At 49.8% G+C, this 14,296-nt stretch overlaps 6 protein-coding genes across 6 annotated transcripts; 2 read left to right on the plus strand and 4 right to left on the minus strand.

Annotated features, from left to right (window-relative positions):
* Positions 1 to 164: 164 nt before the first annotated feature.
* N7518_002418 (NAD(P)-dependent alcohol dehydrogenase) lies at positions 165 to 1,415 on the plus strand (the record flags this gene model as incomplete). Its single annotated transcript, XM_057183346.1, has 3 exons — positions 165 to 188; positions 259 to 387; positions 462 to 1,415. The coding sequence occupies 3 exons, from the start codon at positions 165 to 167 to the stop codon at positions 1,413 to 1,415; spliced, it is 1,107 nt and encodes a 368-aa protein (XP_057044796.1).
* A 40-nt stretch (positions 1,416 to 1,455) lies between these two features.
* On the minus strand, positions 1,456 to 4,018 carry N7518_002419 (fungal specific transcription factor domain-containing protein; the record flags this gene model as incomplete). Its single annotated transcript, XM_057183347.1, has 4 exons — positions 1,456 to 1,688; positions 1,753 to 3,753; positions 3,798 to 3,892; positions 3,951 to 4,018. The coding sequence occupies 4 exons, from the start codon at positions 4,016 to 4,018 to the stop codon at positions 1,456 to 1,458; spliced, it is 2,397 nt and encodes a 798-aa protein (XP_057044797.1).
* A 1,511-nt stretch (positions 4,019 to 5,529) lies between these two features.
* N7518_002420 (uncharacterized protein) lies at positions 5,530 to 7,482 on the minus strand (the record flags this gene model as incomplete). The annotated part of the gene is made up of 1 exon (XM_057183348.1): positions 5,530 to 7,482. One exon carries the CDS (start codon positions 7,480 to 7,482, stop codon positions 5,530 to 5,532), a length of 1,953 nt encoding a protein of 650 aa, XP_057044798.1.
* Positions 7,483 to 8,139: 657 nt separating this feature from the next.
* N7518_002421 (uncharacterized protein) lies at positions 8,140 to 10,052 on the plus strand (the record flags this gene model as incomplete). Its single annotated transcript, XM_057183349.1, has 2 exons — positions 8,140 to 8,461; positions 8,536 to 10,052. The coding sequence occupies 2 exons, from the start codon at positions 8,140 to 8,142 to the stop codon at positions 10,050 to 10,052; spliced, it is 1,839 nt and encodes a 612-aa protein (XP_057044799.1).
* A 595-nt stretch (positions 10,053 to 10,647) lies between these two features.
* On the minus strand, positions 10,648 to 12,077 carry N7518_002422 (chitin deacetylase CDA6; the record flags this gene model as incomplete). Its single annotated transcript, XM_057183350.1, has 2 exons — positions 10,648 to 11,813; positions 11,870 to 12,077. The coding sequence occupies 2 exons, from the start codon at positions 12,075 to 12,077 to the stop codon at positions 10,648 to 10,650; spliced, it is 1,374 nt and encodes a 457-aa protein (XP_057044800.1).
* Positions 12,078 to 12,625: 548 nt separating this feature from the next.
* N7518_002423 (uncharacterized protein) lies at positions 12,626 to 13,589 on the minus strand (the record flags this gene model as incomplete). Its single annotated transcript, XM_057183351.1, has 2 exons — positions 12,626 to 13,307; positions 13,360 to 13,589. The coding sequence occupies 2 exons, from the start codon at positions 13,587 to 13,589 to the stop codon at positions 12,626 to 12,628; spliced, it is 912 nt and encodes a 303-aa protein (XP_057044801.1).
* Between the last annotated feature and the right edge of the window lie 707 nt (positions 13,590 to 14,296).

Raw genomic sequence — 14,296 nt, forward strand, 5'->3', positions numbered from 1 at the left:
GAGACCACCTGGAGCTGATCGACTATCCGCCGGAAAACTTTCAATGCATAGGATCCGTTCGCACATGTAACGTAGTGGGTAAAATCTGCAGGGCATCCATAATATTTAAAGCTTAGTAGAATCCCAGAAAGCCCTGCTCAATCAAACCAAAAAAATCCGCAAAAATGACCGTCACAGAAGCTGCCCAGGTAGTTCCAACCCAGTCGCGACCCAAACGCATCGGTTTATTGCACCTTCTGACTCCAAATTTCCATCTAGGCTACCAATGAAGCCTTTGTACTGCATCCCGGAGGCACATTTTCTTTCGAGGAACGCAGCGTACCCACAATCCAGTCAGACCGAGATGTCATAGTCCGAGTCATGGCAACAGGTCTCTGTGGTTCAGATGTGAGTAAACCGGCTTCGACATTTCCATTCCATTTCTCGACGCAACAAAACTAAGAAGAATCCTCGTCGCACAGGTCCACTACTGGCAACATGGCCGAATCGGGCCATACGTCGTTGAAGGCCCCATAATCCTAGGCCACGAGTCAACAGGAATCGTGGTAGAGACCGGAAGCGGTGCTCAAGGCTTCTCCGTTGGAGACCGAGTCGCTCTCGAGCCCGGCATAGCCTGCAACACCTGCAATCACTGTCGCAACGGCCGCTACAACCTCTGCCGGGGAATGCGCTTCGCCGCGACACCTCCTTACGACGGAACCCTCGCTACCTACTACCGCGTGCCTGCGGAATGCTGCTTCAAGCTCCCAGCCCACATCTCCATGCGCGACGGCACCCTGATCGAGCCGCTTAGCGTAGCCGTGCACAGCTGTCAATTGGCAGGCTTTATGCAGGATAAATCAGTGGTTATATTCGGAGCTGGACCTGTCGGGTTGCTCTGCTGCGCTGTTGCGCGGGCCTTCGGCGCGTCAACGGTCGTCGTTGTGGACGTTGTCCCGGCTCGCCTCGCTTCCGCGATGAAATATGGCGCTACGCACACATACCAAATGAGCATGGAGGCGGCGGACAAGAATGCCGCGGATTTGCTGGCAACTGCTGGCTTGCATGATGGTGTTGATGTTGCTCTGGATGCGACTGGCGCTGAGCCTTGTCTGAACTGTGGTATTATTGCCCTCACGCAGGGCGGAACGTTCGTTCAAGTCGGCTTGGGAAAACCCAACCCATCAGTTCCAGTTGGTCTGATCTGTGACAAAGAGATTGTTTTCAAGGGAAGCTTCCGGTACGGGCCTGGCGACTTTAAGTTGGCCGTTGGATTGCTCAACTCGCGCCGAGTCAATCTGGATGGTCTCGTCACTAATGAATACGCATTCGGCCAGGCTGAGGACGCTTTCAAAAATGTCGCCGGTCGGGGTGGAATTAAGAGTGTGATCTATGGCCCGAATGTCGACCAGGAAGAGGCGAAAGCAACGGCATAGTGCATGCCTTTGTGACTGTTATTTTTAGATAGACCGCCGATTACCCTCCGACTCCATTCCACGTCATATCCCATAACCAATACAACCCACCTTCAACGCTATCCTGAGTAGTGTTTTCAACGGGTTCCCGAGACAGACCAGGCATATTCCAATCGTATTCTGCTGGCAGCTGCCATACTTCATGTGCCTGTATGCCTGGCTCAACAAATTCGCGGGGTTGAAGGCTATCTCCACCAGTAGGAATTCCGGTGGAGCGATCTCCTGGACCCAAAGCTGGAAAATATATTTGTTAGCAAGTTCATCATTTTAGCTACCTCGGATGAATGATAAAGCTCACCATATTGGACAGATGTTAAGCTATTGTTCAGGCGATCAGCCCTGCTGAGGTCCGGCAGACGTTGGTCTCTAGCAAGGGGATTGCGAGAATCCCATGTCGCATCTAGCGGCATTCGAAGTGTGTCTTCAACCGAAATCAACGACGGATCTGCCAATGTCTGTAAAGGCTGGTGACCCATTACTTGGCTTGTCGCGGTGACGGGAGCAAGCATGGCAGCCGATTCACGACGTAGGAGCATGATAACAACATTCTTCAGCACAGCCGTGCTTTGTTTCGATAGTGCAGACCGTCTTCCCAGCAGATCTTGCAGACGAAGAATGCGAGTAATCGTTCGCTTCACTTCCTGCGCGGTATCGGAAAGAGGCTCCGAGAGAGCCATCACAGCCAACACAATCGCGGCATTGAATAAGTTGATGGCAAGAAATGCGCAGAGGTGGCTGTCAGTGGCGAGCTGTGCTAGAGCCGGCAATTCTGTCACCCTCGATGTTCTTGTTGCGGCATTCATCCATAGATCCGGAGTTGTGGTCTGGTTATTGGGAAATCCGGAGTCGGGAGATAAATTCGACTGGGCCACAGAGGGATCGGTGGCCGGATGATACATAATATTATCTGTTCTGCTTCCCTCCGGTATTTGCTCATTCACGGTATAGAGATGATCAACCTGCCGTGCTAACAGAGGTCGATGCAGTACAATGAGAACATTGTCGCAAGTCAGTTGTAGCGACAGAGACTGCAGGGCGTATGCCCTCAAGCTTGGCCTATCATCGGGGTCGAAGTCCCGATTAAGATCCAAAGCCAAATGGCTTGGTAGGCAGGATCGCCATTTTTGGAGGTTCTCGGTGACGTGCCTGACTAGTGCAAAATATGTGTCACCGTTTAGCTGTTTGGACGTCCTCAGAGTACGTGACCCGAAGACGGTCTTGAGGGCAGGCGACGCAATCAAGTAGAGCTGGTTTAGCTCCCGCTGGTAGGTTGAATAGCATATGGGGTTAGCCTGACCGAGGGCTGGAGAAACAAAATTCGGGTTCTCGAACACATCCGCTGGCATGTCAAGATTGCAATCCTTGTCGTTGATGCCCAATGGCCGGCCATAGGTGATTGACGCGAACCTGTCCCATGTGTAAATCGTCCACCATACTCTTTTTCGTTCCTCGATATTTTCGAAATCCCCCCGTAGAAGGCCCCGGTGCATTCCTAAAGACTGTGCCATCTTTATAGTCGCTCCTAATAAAGAAAAGGAGAGATTTGGACGGCCATGATAGACGTGATGCGATCCTAGGAGAATGCAGGTCTGGGCCGAGGTGACCGAAGGTTGATCCATTAACTCCACCAGATTTGACTCAACCAACCCCAACAAGTCTGCACTCAATTTCTTCATGTCATCGTTATTGTCGGCCGGATCAGTGCAATTCCTCTGAGATCGGTACCACGATGCCATTCCAAGCATCATAGCCAATAACACGAGAAAGGGTCTTTGGGAAGGATATGCAGAACCATCCGCGATGGAGTCTAGGCTCTTTCTGAATTTTGGCTCGTAGATGGCTAGAGAGAACCAGTGTACGGCATCAAAATAATGTTCCAACAGACTGTACACAAGCTCCATAGGAGGGAACGGCCGGCTCAAGATGGAAGATATTGGAATGCGTTGGCCTGTCGCCGAATTTGCCATCGAACCACCGGTGCTGGCCTGGTAGCCAGGTATGGCGGATGTGGTTTGTTCATCAATGTTATGGCTGCCAAGTTGACAAATTCTTCGAGCAATTCCTATGGCGGATTCAGCTTCGCCGCAGTTGAGAGACGGAGGCATATTCTCCCCTCCAGCGGGAAAGTCAGCATCATCGCCCCTAGGGTGTGCATCTATCAATCTATCTTGCTCGGGGATTCTTTCACCGCGACCACGATCATTCTCATCCGGTGACTTTTCGGTAGGAGTCAGTGGAGATAAATCAGATCGATGTCGCTCAGTTGGCGGGTTTCTTTTGGAACCCAGGCGCCTGACATCTGATGTAAGTAAAGGAGGGTTTAGAGGATCCCGGTGTACTTACTTTGGCAGAGTGGCCCTCCGTGGTCGAGTCGTTGGAAGTGGTCGGCAATCGACGTTGGCTCTGATACATACCGAGCAAGGTCGAACAGGATCACACTAGGTCCAGTTCGGATTCAGTATATGTCCTGATCAAGTGGGATCAGGGTGGCTCTACCCGAGATTTATGGCGCCGACATCTTTCACAGGCACTCCGGACTCTGGTCGGCAGTGGCGACCGGACATAACTGCTTCTATGCTCGACAGTGTCAACAGTGAAACCTCCAGTCATTATGAGGTTATACTGAAGGTGGCATGTAGGCAAAAAATAAGATTTCCAAACTAACCAAATTTGCGCGTGTAGGGTCACGCGCTTGAGTTTATCTCATCCGCGGATGTTCCACCCGAGGTCCAGGGTTGTGTTCCGTTCGGATATAGGTACAACAGTAGGCAACGTAAAAAGTCTGGATACTTTGTTATTAAGAAGTTATGCAAGCCATCCATACCTAACATTAAAAGATCGGAAAAGAGCCTCTGCAATTCTCAAAAAAATTAAAAAGAAGAGGTCGTGCCCGGGATCGAACCGGGATTGCTGGTATCAGAAACCAGAGTGATGACCATTACACTACACAACCTGAATTGTTGGAAGGGCAGGGCTCAAAGGTTTCATAAAGAAAGCCCTTGGACAAAAGACAAAGCTGGGGGTTTAATCCAAATTTAGAGGATTCCAGGAAGCCTCTAAAGTATTCCTAGCCGTATATCCTAGATAATTTTAGGGTCGGGATTTATTGTCGGTATTGAGGGCAAATGCAAAGCCATTTCTTTATTGCAGCTTCATAGTGTTTAATAAGGAATCTTTCCTCAACAAATTCGGTTGTGTAGTGTAATGGTCATCACTCTGGTTTCTGATACCAGCAATCCCGGTTCGATCCCGGGCACGACCTTTTCTTTTTTTTTTCTTTTCTTTTTTACATCTACAAATAGCTGTTGACGGGTGAGAGGGTGTTGATACAACTATGTAGCCCTTTGGCTGGTATTCTCTGTCATCTTGTCTATGATCTCTTAAACGCCACCGGTATTTCCCGAAGGAAGGTGGGACTGTTTGAGTGTGTGTTTTTGGCCAGTGCAAGTATGGAAAGGGCGTTTCCCGGGTTTCGCTTACGAATGAATAGAAGGAGATGAGAAAACGGAAACCCATTTTAAGGTGTTAGAAACTTATGTGAACTTCTCAGACTGTCACTACTATATGTTTTTTAAATGGTTTTTTTGGTATGCGTTTGGTTCTCTTGGATGTTTTCGAATATCCCTCTAGAATATATAGTTAATCAGCCGTCAACTAACTAGTTATGGGGTTGTAGAACAGACTTAACAATAAGTTTCTATAATTACATGGTAACATACTTGATGGCTTGGTACATTCATCGGTCTGGTTTCCCATATATAACCCATCTGATTTTTCTATAGTAAATAGACGGTTACATGTTTAAGTAATGTTTTCAACACGTCATCCACATATCGTGTAGAATAACTGGATAGGGGATGTATGTATTAGATCAGAATAGCGTTAACTGGGAATTTGTCTTTCCGATACACATATGAGATGTCTTTTAGTATCACCATAAAATAACTCAGTATTCTATTTGCGCGCTCTATCGTTAACTACGAAGGGCATGTAAGCGTCCTGCGATTCTTACACTATTGCCATAAGCTCCATCATGATAGTGCTTCTCAACTTCACTATTCTAACAGCCCGCATCTCACTGCGTCAAAAACTTATTAGGTACATAACGCGGCATCGAATCCTCCCACATGCTATCAGTGAGGACCGTTTTGTTCGAGCCATCAACATTCATAACCATAATCTGGCCGTAAGGCTGGAAAGTATCATCGTAAGTCGCAGCTTCAGCCTGGAATCCCCACATCCCAGTGGACCACATAATGCGGCCATCAGCAGTCCAGACAGCGTGGGCATCGTTAGCAAACGATGTAGTGAGCACAGTCAAATCTGTCCCATTAGGACGAATAATGCACACTTCATAATTTGAGAACTCGTTCCTCGACAGGTCGGTCATATTGCGCGTAAACAGAACCCACTCGCCGGACGGCGAGAAGAATGGCAGATTATCACGCTCTGTCGTCAGAGTGGTGGTCTCGTTAGAGTTTAGGTCCAGCAAACGCAGGCCGAACTCAGGCAGGTATTCGCGGTACACGATCTTCTTTCCGTCGGGCGAGAAGCTGGGGAATCCCTTATTGGAGGAGTTGCCGAAGGTGAGTTGCTCATAGCTCGATCCATCGGACTTGGCCCGGAAGATCCAGCCGGGCTCATCGGCGCGGCTTTGGAACCACCATCCTAGACCGAAGGTGATCCATTCACTATCAGACGACCAGGATGGCTGGAAGGACCCACCTTCACCACTGGCAACGGTGGCTTCGTCAAGCGCGCCGGTTTCGTAGGTATCAAACGCCAAGGTGAATTTGGTGTCGTCCGGGGGCATTACGGCTATAGAAGAATTGCCGGGGCTACCCGTTTGCTTGGAGGTGAAGGTCAATTGCCCATCAAGAGAGAGATCGGGGAAGACGTCCATGAAGTGGTAATCCCACTCCGGGTCCCAGGACCACAGCTCCTTTTGCAATGGCCGGATCTCCCAGCCAGTCTTCTCGTAGACCACATGTTTGCCGTCAGCAGACCAGGCAGGCGAGCGCATACCTCCGAGAATCTTCTTTGCGCTGGAAGTGTAGTGAATACCGCCGTCGTCTCCGCCTTTGAGCAAGTATCCGATGTCAGTGTTCGAGACATACTGCGGGAAAATCTTGACACCGGAGGTATTGGTATGTTGGACAAAATCGGTTCCTGTTTCGAAGTCCACAGAAACGATTTGGTTGGTTGTGGAGTTGACGGTGAACGACGAACGCGCATCCCAAGTTGTTTGCACCGTCATCTCGTAGAATACAACTCGCTTGCCATCGGGGGAGAATCTGGGCGACCCGTAAGTGTAATTCGCCTTGCTGTACACCTTGCGGAAGCCAGTTCCCTTGGGGGTGATGGCATAGATAGCCAGCTCTTGAGTATGCTCCCAGCCAGTGCCACTGTCGTGACCGGTCCACGCGGTGTTTCGATCAGAGGAAAAAACGATCCATTTTCCATCAGGCGACCAGGCAGGCGCAAAGAATCCGCTTGGCGACTCAGGCTTGCCCGTCACACCAGTCTGGTTGGTGAGGTTGCGGGTAACGCCGGTCTCGAGGTTCTTGAGCCAAATGTTGGAGGTGTAGACGCCGGCCGTGGAGGCGTAGGCAGCGTACTTGCCATTGGGAGATATAACTGCTGCATCTTCGACCGAGGGTGTGGTTGCGATTGGTGTCAGACCGCTGCCGTTCACGTTGACCATATAGATATCGGAGTTGCCATCGCCGTTACGTTCAGTGGTGAAGACGACGTGCTTACCGTCTGGATGGAAGGAGGCATGGTATTCGTAGTTGGAGGCATTGCCCAGCAAGGAGCGTTCGTTTGTGCCATCTGCATTGGCAATGTACAGTTTGGATGAGGAGGGATTGATACGGTTCATCAACATGATGCCTTTCTTTCCCGGCACAGCACGAGGGAGCACGGCATCAGAGCGAGGCTTGAGGCTTGCATCTGCTAGATGCGCGTAGGGGCAGGCGGCCTGGCACAGTGAAGGGCCCAATAGGGCCAGAAGGGAGAAAAAGAACATGATGTTCTGCAAAGGATCGATGCTTGGATTTCCGTGAGAATCTAGTATGTTGCCTAGCCGATCATTCTTTATCTTTACATAACCGCAATTTTTGTAGAGTATATATAGAAGGCCAATCAAAAGCCAATCCGGGTTCTTCGGTCTGAATGTCTGAATTGAAGATTTGTTGATTGGATATGGATGAACTGATGACGATCGTCATGTTAACGGAGGGCCACAATACGGAGTAACCAGGCACCATGTGTGTGATCGACACAAGGTATTGCCTTGACAAAGACCGAGATTGCAATTGTTTCAAGAAAAGCATTGAAGATCAACACCATGCAAGGAAGATAAGCCCGAGATACTGATGCTCGGAGATAGCCGATTGACCGACTTTACTTAGGGCTAGATATGTAGGTACGTACCGAGTACTCCGCCGGACATTGTAAAGGGGCTCAAAAAGGACGAGAATACATGAATGTTGAAGATAAGCACTTTATTCGATTGACTGCGGAGTATACATTCATAGAAACGAATTTACTGAACTCGGGAGTCGGGACCGAGGCATGAAGTGTTTATCATGCATCCTTATCATCACGTGCTGTCGTGTCAGGGACGCGTTGGGCAACTTTATTTTCAACGATCAAAGCCACCAGCTCTGGCAACTAGATCCCGATGAGTTTAGATCGTGTCATTCAGGATTCCGACGAGGACGAACTCTCGGAGGGGGATGACCTTTCCACCTCCGCCAACCCCCTCCACCCATCCGAGCCCGCATTGCAGCAGGAATATCAACATGCCCCCGCCAAAAATACGATCCACAATGCAGTGTATGAACATGTTCCTGCTCCTGATGAAAGCATAATCCCGGAGTTGAGCGTCAACTTTGATGAATTCCTCCAATCCCAAGAGAAGGGTCATTCAATGTTATCTTCGTCGCAGCAGCGGCGGGAGGACAAATGGATACCCTCAACTGAGGGTGGAAGTGGGTCGGTTGGTACGATGTGACAGCATAGTCTGAAGGACAAATAATAAGAAGTGATCTCTATACTGATACCGAAGATGATCTAGGCGCCATGATGACGGAGATCGGAATCGCGCAGAGAAGACTTATGGACGACGACCCTTCAAGTGCAAGCCTCCCTTTTACGGCCGCACCGTACTCGATAGAATCATTTCAGTCCGCGCCATTTCCTACCGTACCAAGTTACCACCCGTATCAGATATATCAACCGGAGAGTGGCAGCTTCACATATAATCCAGCACCCATTGGCGCCTATGTCGATGCAAATCAGACTTTGTTGCCCACCAGACAGGGTACCTATGACTTGACCCCGCCTGACACCACTAATCCAATGGCCTCGCCTCCGAAAGTCGTTCCTTACCAAGCTACCGAGCCTTTTATGGAAGAGGAGAACCCTCAGTCGAACCCACCCCAGGAAGCCTCACAGGCGAAGTCTCAGCAGACTGGTCCCTGTTCCCCCCATGACACTGAACCTCTCTCCTCAATCGCATCCATGCGATTCAGCGATGCAAAGATTACCACTGCTGGAACCAGTCTTATTTCCCCGCAGCAATCCCAATCAAGCACGCATGACGAGCTCGCTCTCCCTGCCGTCTTACCAAATATGCCAGATGTCGGGCCGCCCGGTGCAACGAAGAAGCGAGGACGGCCCAAGAAACAAACTGGGCTAAATAACGATGAAGACGATGAGCTAGCCAACTCTCGAGACTACGAGTTCAAACACCCTGGCGCAAATGGTGCGATTGACCCCTCCGATAGCGAAGAGACCACGGAAAATAATACCCCGGCCTCGAGTGGAGTCTCCGATGAGACTGACGAAGAAAACCCAGAAACAGCCCCTAAGCCTGCAAAATCAGGACCAAAGGAGCCGAGAAAGAAGAAAGCTAAAAAAAGCAAGACGACACCTGCCCCTGATGCCGATGACGACGTCATATGGGTGGACACGAAGCCTCTCAGCGTGGAGCCTTCAACAGAGAATGCCACTCCGCAGGCAGAAACCCCGGAGGCCCCGAGACAGGATATAGACTCCAATGTTTTGGACTCATACCCCCCTGTTGAACCCCAGGCACAAATTCCCACCGCAGAAGAGAAGACACAAAACGACCAAAAAGCCGAGAAACCAGCACCCAAAAAACGCGGACGCAAGCGAAAGCAGATAACCGAACAAGCAGAAACACCATCAGAGTTCGCAGATACACCCGTACCAAACAAGCCGCCCTCCGGAGCCCGGACTCCTGCGCTGAATGTGTCCGTCGTTGTCGATAATAGTCCTAAACCCATGCCGATAGCTAATACTGGTAACAACGATACACCTGCTATCCAAAGCAAGGACCAGAACCCCAGCCCACTTCCTGGTCCTGATGCTCTCCCTGAAACTACGATTGATACCCCTCAGCCTCAGACTCCTTCGAAGCGCGATGCTTCATCTGTCAATACACCCCAGAACGGAGGAAAGGGCCCGGATAAGCACAGTCCCATATCGGCGCGGAATGGGGTGCCTTACCGCGTGGGATTGAGTAAGAGGGCGAGGATTGCGCCGTTGCTTAAGATGGTGCGGAAATAGGGAGAGTCGTTTGCTTTCTTATTGATGGGCATCTTCATGCTGTGTTTAGGTGTTGGCTTTTTTTTTTTTTTCATTGGGTTGGTCTGTTGCTGCTATTATTTTACTATCATTATACCCCTCGAGAGAATGTTCAACATTCTCGGCCTGCTTTCTTTGTTGCTTCTTTTTGTTTTTGTTTCTGTTGGTATTGGTATCTGCATATCTCTCATAGTTGCATGTCTACATATATGTCTTCATTTACATGGAGTGGGTGAAAGGTAGGATAAGATCCTGGGTGTGAGCTGCGACAATTTGTCCTGAGATCTTCTCTAGTCTCAATATCGAAAACATTACATCTATTTGGAGGAGCAGAGTTGAACTTATATGAAAGCCTATAATTACTTGAGCAGAAGACGAACTTTATTGTATTGCAATTCCGATACCTTTGAATGATTCCTATTCCATGAGCTAGCTAACCCTGCCGTGTCTGCCGATAAGTTCAAACGAATGGATTGGCCACAATGAAGCCACAGCATGTAAGTATAACTATAATCTCGACAATGAAAAACTCGGCCAAACAATCGTGGTAATACTATGCAAAGACCAAGATGATTCATCACATCCACATCGCAACGATCAAAGCAAGGAACAACGATGTTGCAGCCGCGGTGCCAATGGTTCGGAAATCAGAATCAGCTTCCGACTTGTGACCCTTGGTCTGGACTTTCGGGTCCCAGGCATCGCCATTGTAAGGAGCCTCAACGGAACAATATCCGGCATCCTTTTGACAGCCGCTTCCACAATGACTGGTGGTGTTGCCGCAAGAGCTATTACTACCACAGCAAAAGCCATAGGTAGATCCAAGGCAAGTGTAGTTGGAACCACAGGAGCCATCCCAAGAGATCGGCTTGTTGGGATCTGCCGAAGCTGTCTTCTTGGGCTTCTTCTTCTGAGTGGGCATCCGGCTATCCTTGCGGTACCAGAGTGGCCTGGGATCACGGAGACAGTCCCCAACGGTAATGGCACGATAGCCTTGCCGCTTGATGCCCTTGAGCATGTGCTCTGTGAGGTTGTGGACGGTCTGTTCATGGGCGTCATGCGCAATGACAAGCCATGATTTGGTGCGTGGGTCGCTGTTCAAAAGCTGGTGATCAAAGATATCCTTAGACCGCTGAATCAGATCTGGACTGTCGTTTTTATAGTCATCCGTGTCAATGTCATACAAAATGATGTGGTACCCAAGCTCGCCCAGCTCATTTCCGCACTCTGTGTCAGGACTGCAGCTGGAATAAGGCGGCCGCATGTAAGTGGGGAAAGATCCGAGAATGTTGCGCAGCGCAGCTTCATTCTTTTCAATTTGCTCATTGCGTTGCGAAGGAGTGATCTTGCTGAGGTCCTCATGCGACCATGTATGACTGGCGATCTGGTGGCCACTCGAGTGCATGCGTTCGATCAATGAAGCCCATGGCAAGGTGAGGTCATCGATAGAGCCCTTTCCGTTGTTGATCCCAGTGATGAAGAATGTCGCCTTCGCATCGTATTTGTCAAGCAAATCGAGCAGATCGCCAGTGTAACGTGTCGGGCCATCGTCGAAGGTCAATGCAACAGTTCCGGGGATAGCGCATGAACGGATCTCGCGAGGGCCGTACGGAACTTGACCGACGTGAGGACGGGGGATTTCCTTGGTTGGGGGTCCAGAAGGCGATCGGTGAGCGTCACATTTACCGTAGTCAAGCTTGCAGTCTGGAGAGCGACAGTGCGCCTTCGACGTGCCGCAGAAACCTATCGTAGAATGACATCAGTAAGGTGCTCAAGCTAACAGGATTTTGAGAACATACCTGCACCGGAGCAGCATGTACCGACCGGACATTTGCCGATCTTGGGGCCACAGCGATAGTCCAAATTATTGGGGGCATCACGGGTGTCCAAATGAGACTCGGTTTCTGGTTGAGGTTGTTCAATTGCAACCGTATGCACAGGACCGACATGCAATTTAGCAAATACACACGTTGCCAAAGTGGCGACCCAGATGGGTTGAATACGCATCTTGAGAATGGTATATAGGGTTAATCTATGTTCAACTGGGTATGTGAGATGTAATGGGTTGGGATGATAGCAACAGGTGATTCGAGTGAGAGGAGAAGAGAGAAGAGACCAGCAGGACGGGGGAAAAGCAATGGAGCTAATTTCTACAAGAGGAAGGAGGACAGAGAAGGAAAGAGCGAAGCTTCGAGGCATTTTTCTACTTAAATCACAAAAGGCAGGAGCAAGTATCGTGGCAAGAGCTCCTAACCTTGACATAGAGGTGTAGAAGTAGAGATTGACGGCGCTTGTATTCAATATGAACGTGGGTATCGTGAAATCCATAGCCGTCTGGGGCATTGGAAGGTTGATCTGGGAGCCCAGTACATTTTCCGGATTTAGCAAACCAAAGCCTAGTGGGTGCGATCAATATGGTCATGATGTGACTACATATAGCCAATTAAGATCAGATGCAGCACATCGGGCTCGTGCAGCAGCCCTTAGCATCATGCGTAAGGGTCTAGGCTTCAGTGTCGGTCAGACATCTATCATAGGGCAATAGTTATGACAACTCAATTTGCCCGGGTAATGTTATCCTCCCCGACTGCCGAGAAGACAAAAGGAACAAGGGTATCCAGGTGTGGGCCAAACTTCCCAGGTGCGGTTTTTGCAATGGCGCCAATTGCAGCGATCAAGTGCCGACGCTGCACCACAGAAATCTCGGAAGACAATGTTTTCGTCAGATCGGACACAAATTCGTTGAGCTGGTTGTCGGAGAAGTAGAGCACAAGCGCCGAGATGGCTGTCAGGGCGCGTTTAGTGACAACAGTTCCAGCCGTGTCGTTTTGGATGATGGCCATGACGGATGCCTGGAGGGAAGCAAGCTCCGAATCTTGGAGCAGAGGCCCAAAGCAGGTCACGACCTTGATGAGCACATCGATGGCATCACTACTGAAACCCCGTGATGGATCCTTCTCCATCATGCCTCTCACCACTGAGCTCCGCCGTCCTGTGATTGAGAGAGTCGGTCCAGTCAAACGGGGAACCAAGACCTCCGAGACTGCTGTGTATGCAATAATCGAATTTTGAGATGGAGGCTGGCCCGACTGGGGACGAGGGAGGGTATCGACGATGACGCGAAGAGCAGTGTTGGGGACCGATGTGTCTATCGTCTGGGAGGCAGTCAAATTGGCCAACTGCTCGAGAAGAGGTGTAAGGGATTCGAGTGGTAAGCGAACTGCGAGAGGACCGAGACTGGTTTCAAGTTAGATATCAGCAGGATCGGAGGGCAATAGAGCTCAAATACCATTTGAGGGCCTGGTTCTGCACGTCGCCGTGTTGATCATCCAAGGCCTTGAGCAGACCTCCTGCGAGTTTTGTTGCAGTACCACGGTCGTGGGAGAGGAATAAAGAATTTGGGTTGGTCAGGATTCCATATAGATCGTTCAAGGACATGTATCTCAAGTCGGCATCGGGGTCATCAAGCTTCGCTAGCAGGGCGAAAATTGTCTGCTGGGTAACCTGGCGGTCCGCCATATTGACGAAGCTATGACTGTTATCGGTAAATGGGGTTGAGAGAAAGTCCAGCCAAGTTGACGAGTGAAGCAGTGGATAGTGAAAGCAACCGGGGAGAGCTTGCGGTGGTAGCCTTTGATGGAACGCCGCAACGTGGGGGTGTTTCCGCCTAAGGTGTCATTGTTGTGGCCTGAGGCATGATTTGCAACTCAGTGACAACTTCTGAAAATGTCGACTTTGAACATAAAATATCGGCTGGATCTTCGAATATGACCCCTAAATAGTCATTTTATTAAGGAAGGTGACATTGAATACTTGGATTTCTCCAATTATCGGATCTGATAATCAGTCGAGATGCACGTGATGACGAACACCGTCCAAGCTCCAAGAATGGCCGTTCTATTGATACCCCGTGAACTATACCGAGGTAATAAAAGTTGTACCTTCAAGGTCCTCTACAAGTACCGGCTACCGTCTAAAACCACCAAAATCAACGTATTCGTCAAGTACCAAGTACCTGGCCCGGCCATGCCAATTACATCACGACGCACAGACCATCTCGGAAACAACTAGGATGCGGTCTTACGACACCGACAGGTCGACTTGCGAAAACCGGGAAGCTTTGGTGTTGTAGTGCTGACTTGGCGTTGTGCTCTTTGTGCTCTTTGTGCTCCAATCTACTCCGTACTTTGTACCTAAACAATCCATTTTCAACCTATCACACTTTC

Source organism: Penicillium psychrosexuale, assembly GCF_028828465.1.
Source record: "Penicillium psychrosexuale strain IBT 29551 chromosome Unknown utg000002l, whole genome shotgun sequence".
Lineage (NCBI taxonomy): Eukaryota > Fungi > Ascomycota > Eurotiomycetes > Eurotiales > Aspergillaceae > Penicillium > Penicillium psychrosexuale.